Below are 17,271 nucleotides of genomic sequence, written 5' to 3' on the forward strand. Positions count from 1 at the left end.
ATGGGTGGGGGTGGGGTCGGGTGGCGATGTTTCTGTTATGTATGTAGGGTTTGGTGTTGTAGGGTTTGGTGTCAGAGTTGCTTGTGCTGTTCACTTGTGTTCCTTTGGTGGTGAGAGAGGTTGGGGTTGGCCTAGGGTGTGGTTGTTTGTTTGTGATTGGCTGTGGTGATCTTTGTTTTCGCGTGTGAGTGGGGTGGGTGGGTGTTTTGGATCAGGTTAGCCATATTGATTTATATGCTGTTGGTGGATTATTGTCGTTGTCTTGTTGGGTTGTGTATGTGATAAAGGGGAGCCATACTGGGGTAAAGGCGTCTTCTTCTGTTTGTCCCCGTGTCAGTTTCAGTTTATTGGTTAATTTTTCTAGTAGGGCTGTTTCCCATACTATTTGGTACCATTGGTGGCTGTTTTCCAGAATAGTTGGATTTTGGGGCACTCCCACCACATGTGGAGGTATGTGCCTGTGGAGGTGCACCCTCTCCAGCATTTTGGTGAGGTTCCTGGGTGTATTAGTGCTAGTTTTCTTGGTGTTAGGTACCACCTGTAGGTGAGTTTCAAAGTGAGTTCTTTTCTTTTCGTTGATATGGATTTAAAGGGGGGTTTAGACCACATTCTGGTCCATTGAGTGGGGTTAATCTCATAGCCTATGTCATTCTCCCATAGTTTTTTGATTGGGTCTAGGGGGTTTGTGGGATTTTGGAGTAGTATTTTGTATATTGTGGATACTGTCCCTTTACCGTTTCCCTTTGTTGTTAGGAGGAGGTTTTCGAAGGTTGTCGGGGGCCTAGTTGCTGCTGATTTTACTGTTGGGTCGTTTAAGAGGGCATGTAGTTGGTGTTGTGTTAACCAGGGCATTTGGGTGTCTTCTAGTTTGTCTTGTATTTCTTGTGTTGACAAAGGTTTGTTATTTTTATAAAAGTCTATTAGGCGATATAAGCCTTTGGTTCGCCAGGTTTTTATCTGGAGGTTTTGTGCTGCATGGTGGAATAATGGGTGGTACGCCAGGGGGATTAGTGGGGATGGGGTTGGGGATAGTTTGCCTATTTCTGTTTTCCATGCTTTGAGCATGGTCTGTGTACCTGTTAAGTGTTGTGGGAATTTTCTTTAGTTTGTTTGGGAGGAGTGGGCATGCTGTAGTGCAGGTGTTTTCAATTGTGTCCCTCTCTAGGTGTACCCATTGTTTTGTCTCATCTTCGAGTATATATGGGATTATATGGCGTATTTGGTTGGCAATGTAATATGCTTCTATGTTGGGGATTCCCCATCCTCCTTCTGAGGTGGGTAGGTGCAGGTATTTGGAGCTTATTCTTGGTTTTTTATGTGAGAAGATAAAAGCGTGTAGTTTTCTCTGCCAACTGCGGAGTTGGGTTGAGGGGATCCAGATTGGGAGGGTTTGGAATAGGTAGGTTAGTTTTGGGAGGGTGATCATTTTGATCATGGCTATTTTGTCTGAAAGAGTGAAATTCATGTTATTCCATCTCTTTAGGTCTTTGTTAATTTGTCGCCACAGGGGCTTGTAGTTGTGGAGGTACAATTTATTGAGGTTTCTGATTATTTGTACCCCTAGGTATCTGAACTTGGTGTGGCAAAGTTTTATTTTGGTGATCTTAGTGAGTTCTTTTTGGATGTGAGGAGGGGTGTTGAAGCACATAGCTTCTGACTTTGTAAAATTGACCTGTAGGCCCGACTGTTGGGATTCACAGGATACTGGATAAGTCTGCAGGCTTCAACAGGATGATGCAATACTCTGCTGGGTCAGAGTGACTCAGCAGGAGTGTGATTAGTGTAATTGGCTATCACCTGTTTTAAGAAGGAAAGCCTGTTTAACCGGGGGTGTGGTGGTTGTGCTGTAGTGTGGTGGTGTTGTGGTGGAGAGTATTCGTTTGTAAGTACTCTGTATGGACTGTTTCTTTTGTAAATGCCTATATATAGCTCACATTAAAAAGGACTGCACTGAAAAACCTGGAACTCTTAGTGTTTTGCTGAAAACGCCGCGTGGAATACGCGACAGGGTTATGGGCCCAGCACGCTTCCGCTGCGCAAGAGTACAGGTGGCAGTTATCTAGCCGTGGGTGCTGGAGGTGAGCTGCAGGGATGGAGCAGTCCAGAACTGGCGTGTTGCTGGAGAAGCTGACAGCCACGAACTACAGCACCTGGTCGGTCCGCATGCAACACTTCCTCAAGCGTGAGGGCCTGTGGAAAGTGGTGGAAGAGCCACCGCAGCCCCCTGAGGAGGATGAAAAGGATGAGAAAGCTTTGGCTACGATCATCCTTGGAGTGGACGATAGCCAGCTAGTCTACGTAGCTGATAAGGTGACGGCAAGTGAGGCGTGGAATGCGCTCAAGGCTGTCCACGTGAGAGAGGCAGCTGGCTCACTGATAACACTGACCAGGAGACTGTACCGGTGTCGGAAGAAACCGGGGGACTCCCTGGTAAACCACCTAAAATTCCTAACAGGCTGTTTCCAGGAGCTAGCCTTAAGAGGGAGGCCTGTGGGAGAAGAGGACAAAGTATTTATAGTCCTGCGTTCCCTTGATGACAGCTATGATATGCTGGTCAACTCCCTCGAGTCTGTAGAGACTGATAAGCTGACTCTGGAATACGTGACCGGACGGTTGTATGCAGAGGAGGACAGGCGTGCAGAGCAAAAGATGACCTCAGCCCAGCTGTTGGAGCATCCCAGAGGGAACAACAGCCGGGAAGAGCAGAGGTGTCGGGAGCCGGAGAAACAGCCAGGAAGAGCTGCTGCAGACCAGCCAGTGGTCAACAAAGTAAAAAGATGTTTTTGCTGCAAGTCCAGTGGACATCTGCTGCGGGACTGCCCAAGAAAACAACAAAAACAGCGGAAGCACAAGTGGCAGCAGAGGGAGTCTACCGCTTGGGTGTCTGCAGATGGTCAAGAAAATGAGGAGCTGTGGGTTCTGGACAGTGGAGCTTCTCAAACCTTTTGTAAAAGAAAAGGACTGCTAACTGATGCTAGGGCTTCAAACAAAAAACATGTAAGTCTTGCTACGGGCCAGAAAGTTAATGTGGTTTGTGAGGGGGAGGTTGTGTTCCCACAGCTGGGACACACATTCAGGAATGTGTTGTGTGTGCCTAGTTTGCAAAACAATCTCCTGAGCATTCCTGATTTGGCAAAAGCAGGCTTTGAAGTAAATTTTGTGGGAGATCAGCGCCAGATAAAGCAAAATGGGGCAGTGTTGGCAAATGCTAGCCTTAGAACTAATATGTATGTACCGCAGTGTGAATCTAAGGTTGCGAATGTGCAAAATGTCCTGACCCATGATATGTGTATTCATCTCCTGCACAGGCGTCTGGCTCATGCTAGCTATAAGGTGCTAAACAAAACGTTGGAGTTGTGTGGGGGGATGAAAAACATAAAAAGTTGTGATAATTACTTAGACTGCAATATCTGCAAGGAGGTTAAAAACAGGGCTTGCCCAGTAGCAAGAGCAAGCCAGAGAGAAACCAATAAACCACTGGAGTTGATTCATGCTGATGTAACTGGTCCTTTTCCACCTAGTGTCTCCCACAACAAGTATTGTTTAATCCTAGTGGATGATTTTTCTAGATTTGGCTGGGTCTATCCATTAAAGCAAAAGTCTGACGTTGCCCAAACTTTGAAGTTCTGGGTAAGAAGGGTAGAAAGGCAACTTGGTGAAAAGGTGTCCTCTATTCAATCAGACAGGGGAGGGGAGTTTATGGCAAGCTCCCTAAGAAACTGGTTGTGTTCCCAAGGGATTAAACATAGGCTTACCAATGTGGCCACGCCTCAGGAGAACGGAGTAGCAGAGCGTAGGGGAGGTGTCTTGCAGACACAAATGAAAGCATTGTTAGCAGATGCAAATCTTCCAATTAAGTACTGGGCTGAAAATATTAAGACCACGAATTATATTGGGAATCGCTTGTGGTCAAGGGTACTAGATGACATACCCTATAAAATTCTCTATAACAAAAGTCCCAGTTTGCAACATTTAAGAATCTTTGGGACAAAGGCATGGGTTGACATACCTGTGAAAAACCGAAGAAAAGGTGGGAAAAGGGCACAGCAGTTGCTATTTCTTGGGTATGAAAGTGGTACGAAAGCCTACAGGTTTGAAGATGATAAAAACCTTTTGAGTTAGTCGATCAGCCAGCTTTAATGAGCAAAGAAATTGGCCCAAGATACATGCAAACCTGCTGCCAGAAAAAGTTTTACTGCCGAGCATACCTGATAAGGCAGCTGAAACAAAGCTAAGAATTGGCAGCTCTCCCAGAGAAACTGAAAGGGAGGAAGTAAAGGTTGAGCATTTTTCTCCAGCTGCTAGCATGGAGCAGGGGAGAGAAGAAAGTGCAACAGGGACAGGAGGAGGTAGATTTCCAGAGTCAATCCACCCCAAAAGCAGTCCTGAAGGTAGCCCAGGGGGTGAGATTAATGAACCAAGGAGGTCTGCAAGAAGTAATAAAGGTCAACCTCCAGACCGTTATGGGTTCCCAGCCACCATAAACCAGGTTTGTGTAACTGAGCCAGAAAACTTTGAAGTGGTGCAAGAGTTACCTACTCTAGAGAAAGAGGTGTGGTTAAAGGCAATGCAGGCAGAGTATAACTCTCTGCTAAACAACAATGTGTTTGTACCTACAGAATTGCCTGAAGGTAAAAAGCCCATAAGCTGCAAGTGGGTTTTTAAAGTGAAAAAGCTGGCTGATGGTAGTTGTCAGAGGAAAGCCAGGTTGGTTGCACGGGGCTTTACACAGAGGAAAATGATACATTATGATGAAGTGTTTGCCCCAACAGCAAAGGCTGAAACAGTAAAATCAGTTTTAGCAATGGCAAGTCTGAGAGGGTTAAAAGTTAGTCATTTTGATGTTGCCTCAGCATATTTAAATGCTCCTATTGATGCCGAGGTGTATTTACAGCAAATACCAGGTTATGAGCTAGAAAAAGACAGTATGGTGTTAAAACTGCAAAGGGCACTATACGGTTTACACCAAAGTGCACGTCTATGGCATGAATGCATAGACACAACTTTGAAAAAGATGGGATTCAAACAAAGCCTGGCTGATTCCTGTTTATATTCAGCAATGGTGCAAGGAAGTGTTTGTTATTTACTTTTGTATGTTGATGATATCTGTCTAATAACAACTGCACAAAAGCAAGTGTCTTGGTTTATAAACAGCCTAGGTAACAAATACAAACTGAAGTATTTGGGAGAGATTCAGAATTACTTAGGAGTAGAGGTTCAGAGAAATGAAGAGGGCGTTTACTCTCTGAGTCAGAAGGAAAAAAAATTACTGAAGACATATGGAATGGAGAGGGCAAATGAGGTTGACACTCCCATAACTACCCAGTACAAAAATGAACCAGAAGGGCAAAAATGTGAGAATGCAACAGCGTTTCATTCTCTATTGGGTTCTCTGTTATATTTAAGTTGTTGGACAAGACCCGACATAACATTGGCAGTGCACATGTTAAGCCAAAGAAGTGCAGACCCGGCTCAGAGAGATTGGGTAGCACTTAAAAGAATCCTAAGGTATCTGAAAGGCACAAAAGATTACAAACTGGTGCTGCATACAGGATATGATCAGCAAGTGTATGCATACGCTGATGCCAGCTGGGGAGACAGAGAAAATGGAAAGTCTACCACTGGCTATGCCATATATATTGGAAATGCCCTGGTTCAGTGGAAATCCCAGAAACAAACATTTGTTGCCACAAGTACTTGTGAAGCAGAGTACTCAGCCATAAGTGAATGTGTATCACAAATAGAGTGGTTTGCTTGCCTAACAAAAGAGCTTGGAATACCTTCTGAAATGCCAATCACTGTGCTAAGTGACAACATGGCTGCACAACAGCTTGCTAACCAACAGAACTTTAAAAGCAAAAGTAAACATATTGCTATAAGATACGGAAATGTGAAAAATGCTTTGGAAAGAAATGTGTTAAAGGTACAGCACTGTAACACAAAATGTAATGTGGCAGATTTGTATACAAAATGTTTGGATGCTCCTAAATTTCGAGACTTAAGAGAATTATTGGGTCTCAAGCCTTTGACTTAAGGAGGAGTGTTGGGATTCGCAGGATACTGGATAAGTCTGCAGGCTTCAACAGGATGATGCAATACTCTGCTGGGTCAGAGTGACTCAGCAGGAGTGTGATTAGTGTAATTGGCTATCACCTGTTTTAAAAAGGAAAGCCTGTTTAACTGGGGGTGTGGTGGTTGTGCTGTAGTGTGGTGGTGTTGTGGTGGAGAGTATTCGTTTGTAAGTACTCTGTATGGACTGTTTCTTTTGTAAATGCCTGTATATAAAGGTAAAGGTAAAGGTACCCCTGCCCGAACGGGCCAGTCTTGACAGACTCTGGGGTTTGTGCGCCCATCTCACATCTATAGGCCGGGGGCCAGCGCTGTCCGGAGACACTTCCGGGTCACGTGGCCAGCGTGACATCGCTGCTCTGGCGAGCCAGAGCCGCACACGGAACGCCGTTTACCTTCCCGCTGGTAAGCGGTACCTATTTATCTACTTGCCCCCGGGGGTGCTTTCGAACTGCTAGGTGGGCAGGCACTGGGACCAAGCAGCGGGAGCGCACCCCGCCGCGGGGATTCGAACCGCCGACCTTTCGATCGGCAAGCCCTAGGCGCTGAGGCTTTAGCCCACAGCGCCACCCGCGTCCCTGCCTGTATATAGCTCACATTAAAAAGGACTGCACTGAAAAACCTGGAACTCTTAGTGTTTTGCTGAAAACGCCGCGTGGAATACGCGACACCGACACCTTTGCAAATATGTTGAGTTCTCTGATTAGGGAGGCTGCTGTGCTTATGGGGTCTGGTGTTGTGACCATTAGGTCGTCTGCAAAGAGCCCTAATTTATAGGTTCTGTCTTTTATTTCCACTCCCTTGATGTCTGTGGCTGCTCGGATGCAGATTGCTAAGGGTTCCAGAGCCAGGATAAATAAGAAGGGAGACAGTGGGCACCCTTGTTTCGTGCCTCTTTCGATAGCTATAGTATTAGAATCCATATTGTTAGTTCTGCATTTTGCTGGGGCTTGGGAGTATATTTGTTTGAGGATTTGTAGGAAGTTGGCGCCAAATTTCATGTTAGTTAGTACTGCTAATATGTATTTCCACTCTAAGCAATCAAAGGCTTTGAGGATGTCTAGGGACATAATTGTCAATGGGAGTTTAGTTGCTTTGCTGTGTTCAATCAGGTTCAGTAGTTTCCTGATGGGGTCTGTTATATAGAGGCCAGGGACAAAGCCAGTCTGGTCTGGGGCTATTAACTTGTGTAGGAAGATTTTTAGGCGGTTGGCCAAGATTGATGTGAATATCTTGTAGTCTTGGTTTATTAATGAGATTGGGCGGTATGATTCTACTTTGAGGCTGTCTTTTAGTGGTTTGGGGATGGAGACTATTTTGGAGTGGGTCCAGGTTTTTGGGATGGGCCCCCCTTTTATGATGTCGTTGAATAGGCAGGTCATGTAGGGCATCAAGGGGTCTTTGAATTTCCTATAGAATTCTGCTGTGAAGCCGTCTGGGCCTGGGGCTTTGTGTGATTTCAGGTTTTTGAGGACCGTATCTATTTCCTCTGGGGTGATGGGACTGTCCTTGAATTCCTGTTCCTCATCAGTTAGGGTAGGTATGGTCAGTTCTGCTAGAAATTTTCTGATTTCCTTCTCTGGTGGGTTATGGGAGGTGTATAGGTTGGAGTAGAATTCTGTAAATTCTGAGGTTATTTCTTTGGGGAATAATGTTATGTTGCCATCTTTTTTGGTGATGCAGTGTATTCTTTGAGTGCTTTCTTCCTACATCTATTTGCTAGTAATCTGGAGTTTTTCCTTCCATATTCATGTTAGTTTCTGTTTCTCACTGAGCAGCTGCTTGCAAGTCACAGGACTGTGTTTACATTCCACAGTCCAGATACTATTGGAGTTCTCACGGGAAAGGGAGACGGGATGTGACGTTACTGGTTTCCTGTTTCCTTTGTTCTGTCGTTTCCTTAGTTCAGTTGCTCTCTGCTTCTCACAGAGAGGAGATGTGTTTTTCTTTGCACTCTGTATAGCTTAGTAATAAAGTATAGCAATGTAGCATCATACCTATCTCATCCTTCCGTTGTGGACTTTGTTGTTTTAATGCTCTGCTGGGCTCAAAGGAAGATGAGCCATATCAGCTCGGACGACCGGAGCTGAAATTTCTAATATTTTTGGTTATGGACTCCAGAAGGACGGAATTCAGAATGACGGACGACAGAGGAAGGAATGAAGTTTATCTTCTCTGCGTGTCAAGAGGATGGATGAGAGGTATGTGCTCTTGCCCCGGGAAGCCTGTCAGTCCCTAATTAATGGCAATAAGGGGTGGACTTTGAACTCTTTGCCAAGCACTAACCGGCAGCGGCAGAAAGAGAAGGCCTTAAGAAGTGTGCTCTTTGGAATGCAGCTCTTGGTAAACAGACAGAGCTTGCTTTAAAGACACAAGATGGCCAGTCCAAGAGTATCAGAGGCTCTTGAGAATGCTTTTGGAATTCCAAAGCTCAATAAATCTAATTATCAAAACTGGGTTCAATATGCAGAGGCTCTGCTAAGAAAAGAGGGTCTGTTTAATGTGATAACAGACACCCCCCCCAGCTCCTGTAACTGATGAATGGAAAGCTAAGGATTCGAAAGCAAGGGGAACTCTGATGCTGATTGTGTCCTCTGAAGAGCTATGTCTTTTGCGTGACAAGGCCTCAGCCAAAGAAATGTGGGACAGTTTGAAAGAGTCACATTTAAGAACAGAGGCTGGTGCTTCTTTGTTCTTTTATGCCAAGTTGCATGATATGGCACTTGTTGAAGGAGCAGATGTGCGTGCTCACCTCATGGAAATGCAGAATCTCAGGCATGAGTTGCAACAGCGTGGAATCACCTTTCCAGAGGCTTTTTTTCATGATGCTACATTCTTTGGGTTCGAGTTGGGAAGTGATTGCCAGCCAGCTTGCTGTTTTGCCTACTGCTCAGCTAACGGTAGCGCATGTTACTGCTGTGGTGTTGAATGAAGCGGATCGCCGTAGTGCTAGCTGCATCACTAAGGGGGAGTCCTCACAGACGTCATCCCAGAATGCAGTGGAACCACTAGGTGGCGCCAAAGCTTTGAAGGCAGTGAAATGCTACTCGTGTGGATGTCTAGGCCACGTGAAAAGGGAATGCAAACATCCAAAGTCCAAGGCAACAGAGCAGCGCAGCGAAAGCTCAACGCACGGAAAAGGCAAAGGTCCGAAGTCTAGGACAACGCAAAACAAGGCAATGGTCTCACGCTTCACTCCAAAGGTCCAGAAGACGTCTAGATCTTTCTTCATCGTTGACTCGGGAGCGATCAGACACATTTGTCGGGAGAAACATCTCTTCGTGTCCTTTACTCCGCAGGAAGGTGCGATTCACCAGGTGGATGACCACACGATCTCCAGTCAAGGCTAATGAACGGTTGTTCTTCACAGCTTGGATGCATCGATACGCAATGTTCTTTTTGTTCCAGATGCTGCACACAATCTACTGAGTGTTTCGCAGCTGACTGAACAGGACATAGACGTTTCCTTCAAGAAGAGGAAGTGCACCATCACCAAGAAAGATGACTTTGTACTGCATGCTGATTATATTGATCATTTGTTTGTATTGCATTATGATGATTCTGTTGATGTTGTGCAGGATGAAACTTGTTGTATTGCAAGTACTAACAAGGTTTTGCATGCAGGATGTATTCATGATTATCACCGGAAATTTGGTCATTTACACTTCGAGGCAGTTTCCAAAATGCCTGCCTTAGTTGAAGGTATGACTATTAAACCCTGCAGGTACCACATGAAGTGTAAGGCATGCGCAGCAAACAAGGTCAAAATGGCTGCTAAAGGTAAGGTGTCTAGTAGACAAGCTACAGAACCACACCAGGTAGTGCATGCTGATCTCGTTGGTCCATTATTACCCTTTTTGTGTGGAGCCAGGTACTTCATGGTCCTCATTGATTCATTTTCCAGGTATATTCATGTGTTCAATCTCAAGCAGAAATCAGAAGTGTTTCCGAGGTTCAAGGAATTCTGTGCTTGGTTGGAAAATGTGCATGGTAAACAGGTGAAGTGTCTTTTTACAGATCGCGGGGGAGAATTCACTTCTCAGCAGTTTGAAGCTTTTCTGACTGAGAAAGGAATTCAACATGATTTGTCTAGTCCTCGTTCTCCATGGATGAATGGACTTTGTGAGAGGGCAAGCCAAACATTGCTTCAAGGCTTGAAAACCTTGCTGCATGATGCCAATCTTCCAGAGAGTTATTGGGCAGAAGCACTCAGCTGTTTTGTTTACACTTATAATGGCAGATTATCCTCACCGATTGGTTGTACCCCCTATGAAAAGATGTTTGGCAAGAAACCATACATCAAGCACATGAGAATTTTTGGTTCTGTCATGTGGGTTCACACACCACAAAGCTCCAAGTTAGGCAAACGTGGATTGCATGGTATCTTTCTAGGGTATCAGAAAGGTTCTTACAGAGTAATGATGACTGACTCTAAGACAATTAGGCTTACTAGAAGTGTTGAGTACAATGCCAAGTGGGGGGAGAATGTGGGAATTTTCCAGTGTTATCCTGATGAGAGTGAAGAGTCTGAGGATAAACAACAGCAAACCCCACACCCACTGATGAAGGTTCTGATTCTGAATCTGAAACTGAATCGGATGATTCAGAGGATTTCAAGAGTGCAAAAGCCTCTATGCGACCCTCTGAAGGCTTTGACCGAGAATTGGAGGAACCATTGTTCACTATAGGCCACTTTTCTCCTAAGAAGGAAGAGGAAAGCGTTGAAGACTTACGACTAATTCGCAGGATTGAAAGAGCCACAAAAGGCAGATCTCCAAAGAGATTTACTGATGAATTTGCTAAGACAGCAAAAGCTGTAACTGCTGTTAATAGCTCCAAGAAGGTATTTGAACCTTCAAGCTTCCAAGAGATCCAGGCTTTGGATTCAAAGGATGCTGAGCCATGGTTAACTGCCATGAAGGCTGAGCTTGATTCCTTAGAGAGGAACAAAACATGGGAGCTAGTTCCAGCAGTTCCAGGGATGAAACTGCTTGACAGCAAATGGGTCTTCAAAGCGAAGACAGATCAAAATGGCAAGATAGTCAGACACAAAGCCAGATTGGTAGCCAGAGGTTTTTCACAGGTACCAGGGAGAAGACTATCACGAGACCTACTCACCCACCATGAGATATGAGAGCATTAGGCTTATGTACGGGACCTTAGGTGAATCACTTTATATGTTTCCACCTGATGGCGTACAGGTAAAACAGGGATTTGTTTGTTCTCTGAAGAAGTCCCTATATGGTCTCAAGCAAAGTGCACGGTGCTGGCACTCTAAACTCACCGAAGTGTTGTTTTCTCTACGTTTTCAGCAAGGTAAAGCTGATCCATGTGTAGTTGTCAAAGAGGAAGGGCAAAAGAAGCTGTATTGCTTGTTTTATGTTGATATTCTTTCCTTTTGGAAGGATGTCAAAATGTACAATAGGGCCCTAGCTCAACTGAAAGAGCAATTTGACACGAAAGATCTTGGTGAGGTATCCAACTACCTATCTCTGGAAATAGAGAGAGACCAAGGTGGTAATATTCTAGTACACCAGTCACGGAAAATTGCTGATGTGTTAAGCAAACTAAACCTGATGGATGCTAACCCTGTAGACACACCAATGACAACAGGTTATCAGGTAGATGACACTGAAGAAGCATTTTCTGACACTACACTGTACAGAGGTGTGCTAGGCAAACTAAACTTCATTGCCAGGTGTTCAAGACCTGACATTGCTGTTAGCTGTAATTTGCTAAGCAGACAAGTCAACAATCCTACTGTTAAGGATTGGAAAGCTCTGAAACGCATAGCACACTATTTGAAAGGCACTATGCATTACAGACTGAAATTTAACAATCAGAAGTCTGGTGGTCTTGAAATATTTGCAGATGCAAGTTTTGGAAGTGACACTACAGACAGGAAAAGCACGTCTGGAGTTTGCTACATGTACAATCAGGGTCTATTTGATTGGTCGTGCAAGAAGCAAACTACAGGAAGCTTAGGTTCTTGTGAAGCTGAACTGAATGCACTGTCTTATTCACTTGTGGATTGTGAATGGTTGTTACAGTTGTGCAAAGACATGAGAATTCCTGTTAAATGTCCAATCCAGGTTTATCAGGACAACAAAGCATGTTTGGCTCTGCTGACTTCTGAAGGTTGTAAGCAAAGCACGAAGCACTTGCAATTGAAGCTGCAACATGCTAGAGAATGTGTTCAGAAAGGACTTGTAACGGTGTCCTACATGCCACATCCTGCTGATTTATTGTCCAAGGTTGTTCCAAGGGATCAACACTGTACCTATGTACAGAAATTGGTTTTGTACTGAGATTGTACTGACACACTGCCCAGTGGTGTTCACAGAAAGGGGGAGGATGTTAGTTTCTGTTTCTCACTGAGCAGCTGCTTGCAAGTCACAGGACTGTGTTTACATTCCACAGTCCAGATACTATTGGAGTTCTCATGGGAAAGGGAGACGGGATGTAAAGTTACTGGTTTCCCGTTTCCTTTGTTTTGTCGTTTCCTTAGTTCAGTTGCTCTCTGCTTCTCACAGAGAGGAGATGTGTTTTTCTTTGCTCTCTGTATAGCTTAGTAATAAAGTATAGCAATGTAGCATCATACCTATTTCATCCTTCCGTTGTGGACTTTGTTGTTTTAATGCTCTGCTGGGCTCCAAGGAAGATGAGCCATATCAGCTCGGACGACCGAAACTGAAATTTCTAATAATTCATAGAAACATTGTTTAGAGTATAGAATGCTGATCATTGTTTTGTTGATTTCTAGGGAGTCTAGTTCTTTCCTTTTTTTATTCTATAAGTTTGAGGAGTTTTTTAGATCCTGTTTGTTTGTAGTGTGATGAGAGGGCTGTGATGTCTTGCTCTATTTTGCTAATTTTTGAGGAGGTTTGTTTTTTAAGGAATGCTTTCTCTTTTATGCAAGCTCCTCTGGTGACTGCTTTCATTGCGTCCCTTAGGAGAGGAGTTGTTATATTGTCTACATCGTTTTCCCTGAAGTAGTTTTGGAGAGTTTTTGTGAGACTCTCTCTAATTTGTTTGTTTGTAGTTAGGATGGGACTGAAGGACCATGATGGGGTGGTTTGTGTTCCTTCTCCTATTTTAACGGTGACTTCTACTGGGGCATGATCTCGCACAGGACAATTCTATACCTCCCTGCTGCTTTCAGATACCAACCCTGCTACAACATTAAACGTTGCCAGGTTCTGCATAGCAGCGTTCAAAATTCATTGAATGATGACCTGTGCCACAAACTAGATTTAATGAACACTCATATCAGAGTGTTTTGTAAATTGATAGCCATAGCCTTTTATATACTAACCTTTCATGCTCATCCACATCTGTTTAATGCTCCTAACCCTTCTTTTTTATTCTTTTAGCTTCTTAGTCTTTTATACATACCTTCTGTTTTAATAATCTTAGCTTTCCAAAACGTTTTAGATTTTAAATGATTGTTCTCCATCCTAGTTATGCTGGTCTATGACCATAATAAAGATTTGACTGATTATGGGGGGCCACTAGGGGCGCATTGGAAGATGGCCGACAATACCATCTCTCTGACCCACACGGGGTAATTAAGAGGCTGTTATGGGAGTAGGCAGCTTCCCTTGTTGCCCCAAAGAAATGGGGAACACTGCCCTTGCGTGCTGTGCCCATAAATCACCCCCTAATTCGAAAGAAGGGGGTGAGGGCCCTAGGCAGAATGCCCCCATGTGGACCTCGGCTCTCCTGGACGCTGTCTCTCATCGCGCACTAGCTGCAGCAATTTGGAATAATTAATTACAAAAGAAGCAAATGCACATATTTCAAGTGAAGAAGGGGAGTGAAGTCTGCTAATTTAAGTGACCTCTGCCAAAGAAGATGACTGGTTGGAGCAACAGGAATATTTTACGATGAAGATACACCAAAGGCTGGGTATGTTGACAACGGGACTGAATGGGGAGGGGAAACCTTTTTTACTTTCCTTCTATGTGATTTACAAGAACCCCTCCTCATTAGAATCGTCGGTTGAACTGACCCAAGCAGGATGATTAAGGTCTGTGTGGAGATAAACTTTAACCAAAAGTATGCTTTATGGAGATCAAGAAGCAATAAGAGCTTTTGGAATGGCGCAGCAATTAATTCGGAGTCGCCATCTTGCCAAAGGATTTATAGCCGGGAGGAGGAACGGACCTGTTTTCAGACTGCATTCCTGGTGAATCTCCTCAGAGGTTTTGAGAAAGGAGGCAGATTGGTGAAGATTAATGATGCTAAGACTGTTTTGATGTATGGAAGTGATGTTATATGGAAAACGTCTGGATATGGTTACTGGATAAAAAAAAAATATCCACGCAGGATTACAAACTGTTCTAACCAGCTTGTGGAGACTATCAGAGGTCACAAAGAGAAAGGGAAAATATATGAAAATAACAACAAGAGATGTGGAAAAACAATAAGAAAGGACTGGATAGTATTGTGAACATCATAAGGTTAGATTTGTGGACATTAAAACAGCAGTAAGAAGCAAGAAGTTGATTGGATCCCCTTCGGAACTTGAAATATGGGTACCCCCAACAAAAATTTAAAATTCGGCTGTGTAATTTGGAATTTATGCAATTTGGTTTGATTTGATGTGATTGGTTGCTTAATAAAAAATTATTCTTAAAAAAGAGAGATCTGACTGATTATAGCTGCCCCTTACTCTACTTGGTACCCCCAAATTAAGATCAACCATTCAAGACACCATGACCTTGAGACACAGACTTTCCCACAACTGCGTAGGGCACTTGTTGAACTAAGGTTCCAACAGATGCCCTCAGAGAATTTTGGAGGGGGAGATACCTGGGAATTCCCCATATGGAAAGCAAATGCATTTATGGATGCAATCAGGTCGAGGATATCATACAGTATTTGCTGATTTGCCTCCTATAGTCAGTGCCCAGATATTATTTTTTATCATCTATTCTTGACTGTCTCTCAGGCCAATCCTCCCAGAAGGTGACAGTCGAGCTCCTAGCTGATAAACCTCTCCAGATTACACATCTGGTAGCCAAGTTTGTTCTGGCAGCTAACAAGCTCCGTTCTAGAAATGTTAATGCTTCCTAATTTTAAAACCTCGTGCTGTAAATTTTTATGTTTTAACTTTCATAAGTCATGTTGTGTGATTTCAGCCTTGTTTTAATCCCCTGTTGCACATTGTAAATGCCTTTGGCTATATACAATAAGTTGATTGACTCATTTGTTGGAGCATGAAATTATGCATGACTTGATGAAAGTGGCTAGAGAAAAGTTTTTCTCATTGTCTCATAGCACTTACTCATTGAAGACCAAGTCTGGAGCGAAGTAGAGCATCTGAGAGTTCACATTGGTGAATGATCTCCATCCCATTGCAAAAATCATCAGGCCCATCCAGGAGTACTGAATGACTGACATTTGGTCATCAACATTAAAGTTGAGGAACGCTGTGGAAGAAAAGAGGCACACCCGAGAAATGCAAAGTCAGGCTGGATGCAAAGCTTGCTGCTATTCTTTCCTAAGAAAGCACCATCAGCATCTCCCAATGGGAACAACTTGTCAATACTGCCAATAATTTAAACTTCAGCAGCCTTTTTGTAAGGGCTGACTCATGACATTTTGGCACCTGAGGAAAACCACAAAATGGTGCCCCTCCCTGCCAGGGAAAAAAGGGATCAGTGAAGATGTGCAGAGTGCCCACCCCAATGTGTGCAAAAGACCAGTTAAATGCCAAACACTTCTAAGAAGAGTCAGTTGCTTTACTGGCAGTAATGCAGATCTATGTATGTACATACATACACCATACAGACTAAACTCCAGTAAAGGGCAAACTTGCCACAAACACAGCAGCATTTATACTGTAGATTGTGCTGAGTCATTGTCACGATTGCTGACTCATTTCCACATGTTTAACTAGCTACAGGTGCAGACAAACACACCCACATTATACAGCACTCCAAAAGTAACCCTTTCTTGCCCTTTTCCTCTGCATGCATAAACATACATTAACACTACATTGGGAACACGGGGGTGGGGATCAAATCAACCATACTCAATGGTTGAAGTGGTAATCAAAGCGCAGAGCCAAAAAGACCTTAGAGGGCAGCCCCCACCATTTCTTCCTTAGGGTGGGAGGAGACTAGCAGTGCCTCCTATTCACCAAGAGGCAGCTGTAGAGGCAGCATGGGGGGGGGGTGTCCTTGAATTGCAGCGGTAACAGCTCTTCCTCTCCTGTTAGGGATCCCAATACTTCCACCCCCCTAGCAGCTGCTACTATTGGGCCCTCAATACCTAGGCAATGAAGCTGGCAATAAGCTGAGGCAAAAGTTATGGACTGCTGCCTCCACGCTATCACTGGATTGGATAACCACGTCATCCCCAACACAAGAGGGTAGGTGGTTAATTTTGTGATATGGAATGTGATTTGTTCCTTGTGGTCAGGCAGTTCCAAAATCAGTGGTACAGTTGCATGTGAAACTCTCCCTGATACGAGAGGCCTCCCATCTATGGTTTGCACCTCAAGTGGCGCTGCCAGTCCCTGTGTGGGCAGGCCATATTCCTTCACAAAGTCCTGATCCACAAAACATGTAGAAGCCCCTAAATCTATGAGGGCTCTTAACTGTGTCCGGCCTCCATCTGGAAACTGTAGCACAGCAAGCAAGGTGAGTCCTGGAATCACTGGACCTTGGTGAGGCCTTTCAGATTACCTTACTCCCAGTCCTGGGCCTCCTAGTGGGACTGGGACCTTTCATTTCCCACTAACTTCTCATTTGGGTCGGGCCTCTCCCCCACGCTTTCCCCTGAAAGCGAACCCACTGCTTCTTTGCTAGGGTATTGCCTCACGATGTGATTTGCTTTTCCACAGATGAAGCACAGTCTCTCCTCCTCCTTTCTCTTTCTGCCGGAGCTATCTGAGACCTGTCGCCCACTGAGTCAAGCTGCATCACTTCCTCCCCCTCCGTGTTCTCCCTTGGCGTACTGCCAAGCCTTCATACAGGAATGTCAGGAATGTCGGCCATCTTTAATGCCTGCCTGCCCAGCCCCCTCTTCTCTGCTCTGCGTTCAATCGTGTGTTGATCCAGTTGCAGTGACGTCTGCACCAAACCCTCCAAGGAAGAGAGGGGAGCATTCTGGCTAGCTCATCCAGTAACTCCCTGTTCAACCTAGCCCGATACAATGCTGTGAGGGCCTTCTTCTCCCATCCTAGCTGTTGAG

The 17,271-nt window shown here is 44.5% G+C and overlaps 1 protein-coding gene across 1 annotated transcript in view; it reads right to left on the reverse strand.

The window, feature by feature from the left end:
* LOC309523299 (androgen receptor-like) overlaps positions 1 to 17,271 on the reverse strand; it is a 621,469-nt gene that overhangs the window by 74,330 nt on the left and 529,868 nt on the right. The window contains 1 exon segment of the mRNA XM_082207087.1: positions 15,359 to 15,503. Coding sequence (XP_082063213.1) covers positions 15,359 to 15,503 — 145 coding nt within the window.

The sequence above is a fragment of the Podarcis vaucheri genome, assembly GCF_965113315.1.
Source record: "Podarcis vaucheri genome assembly, chromosome: W".
NCBI classification, from domain to species: Eukaryota; Metazoa; Chordata; class Lepidosauria; order Squamata; family Lacertidae; genus Podarcis; species Podarcis vaucheri.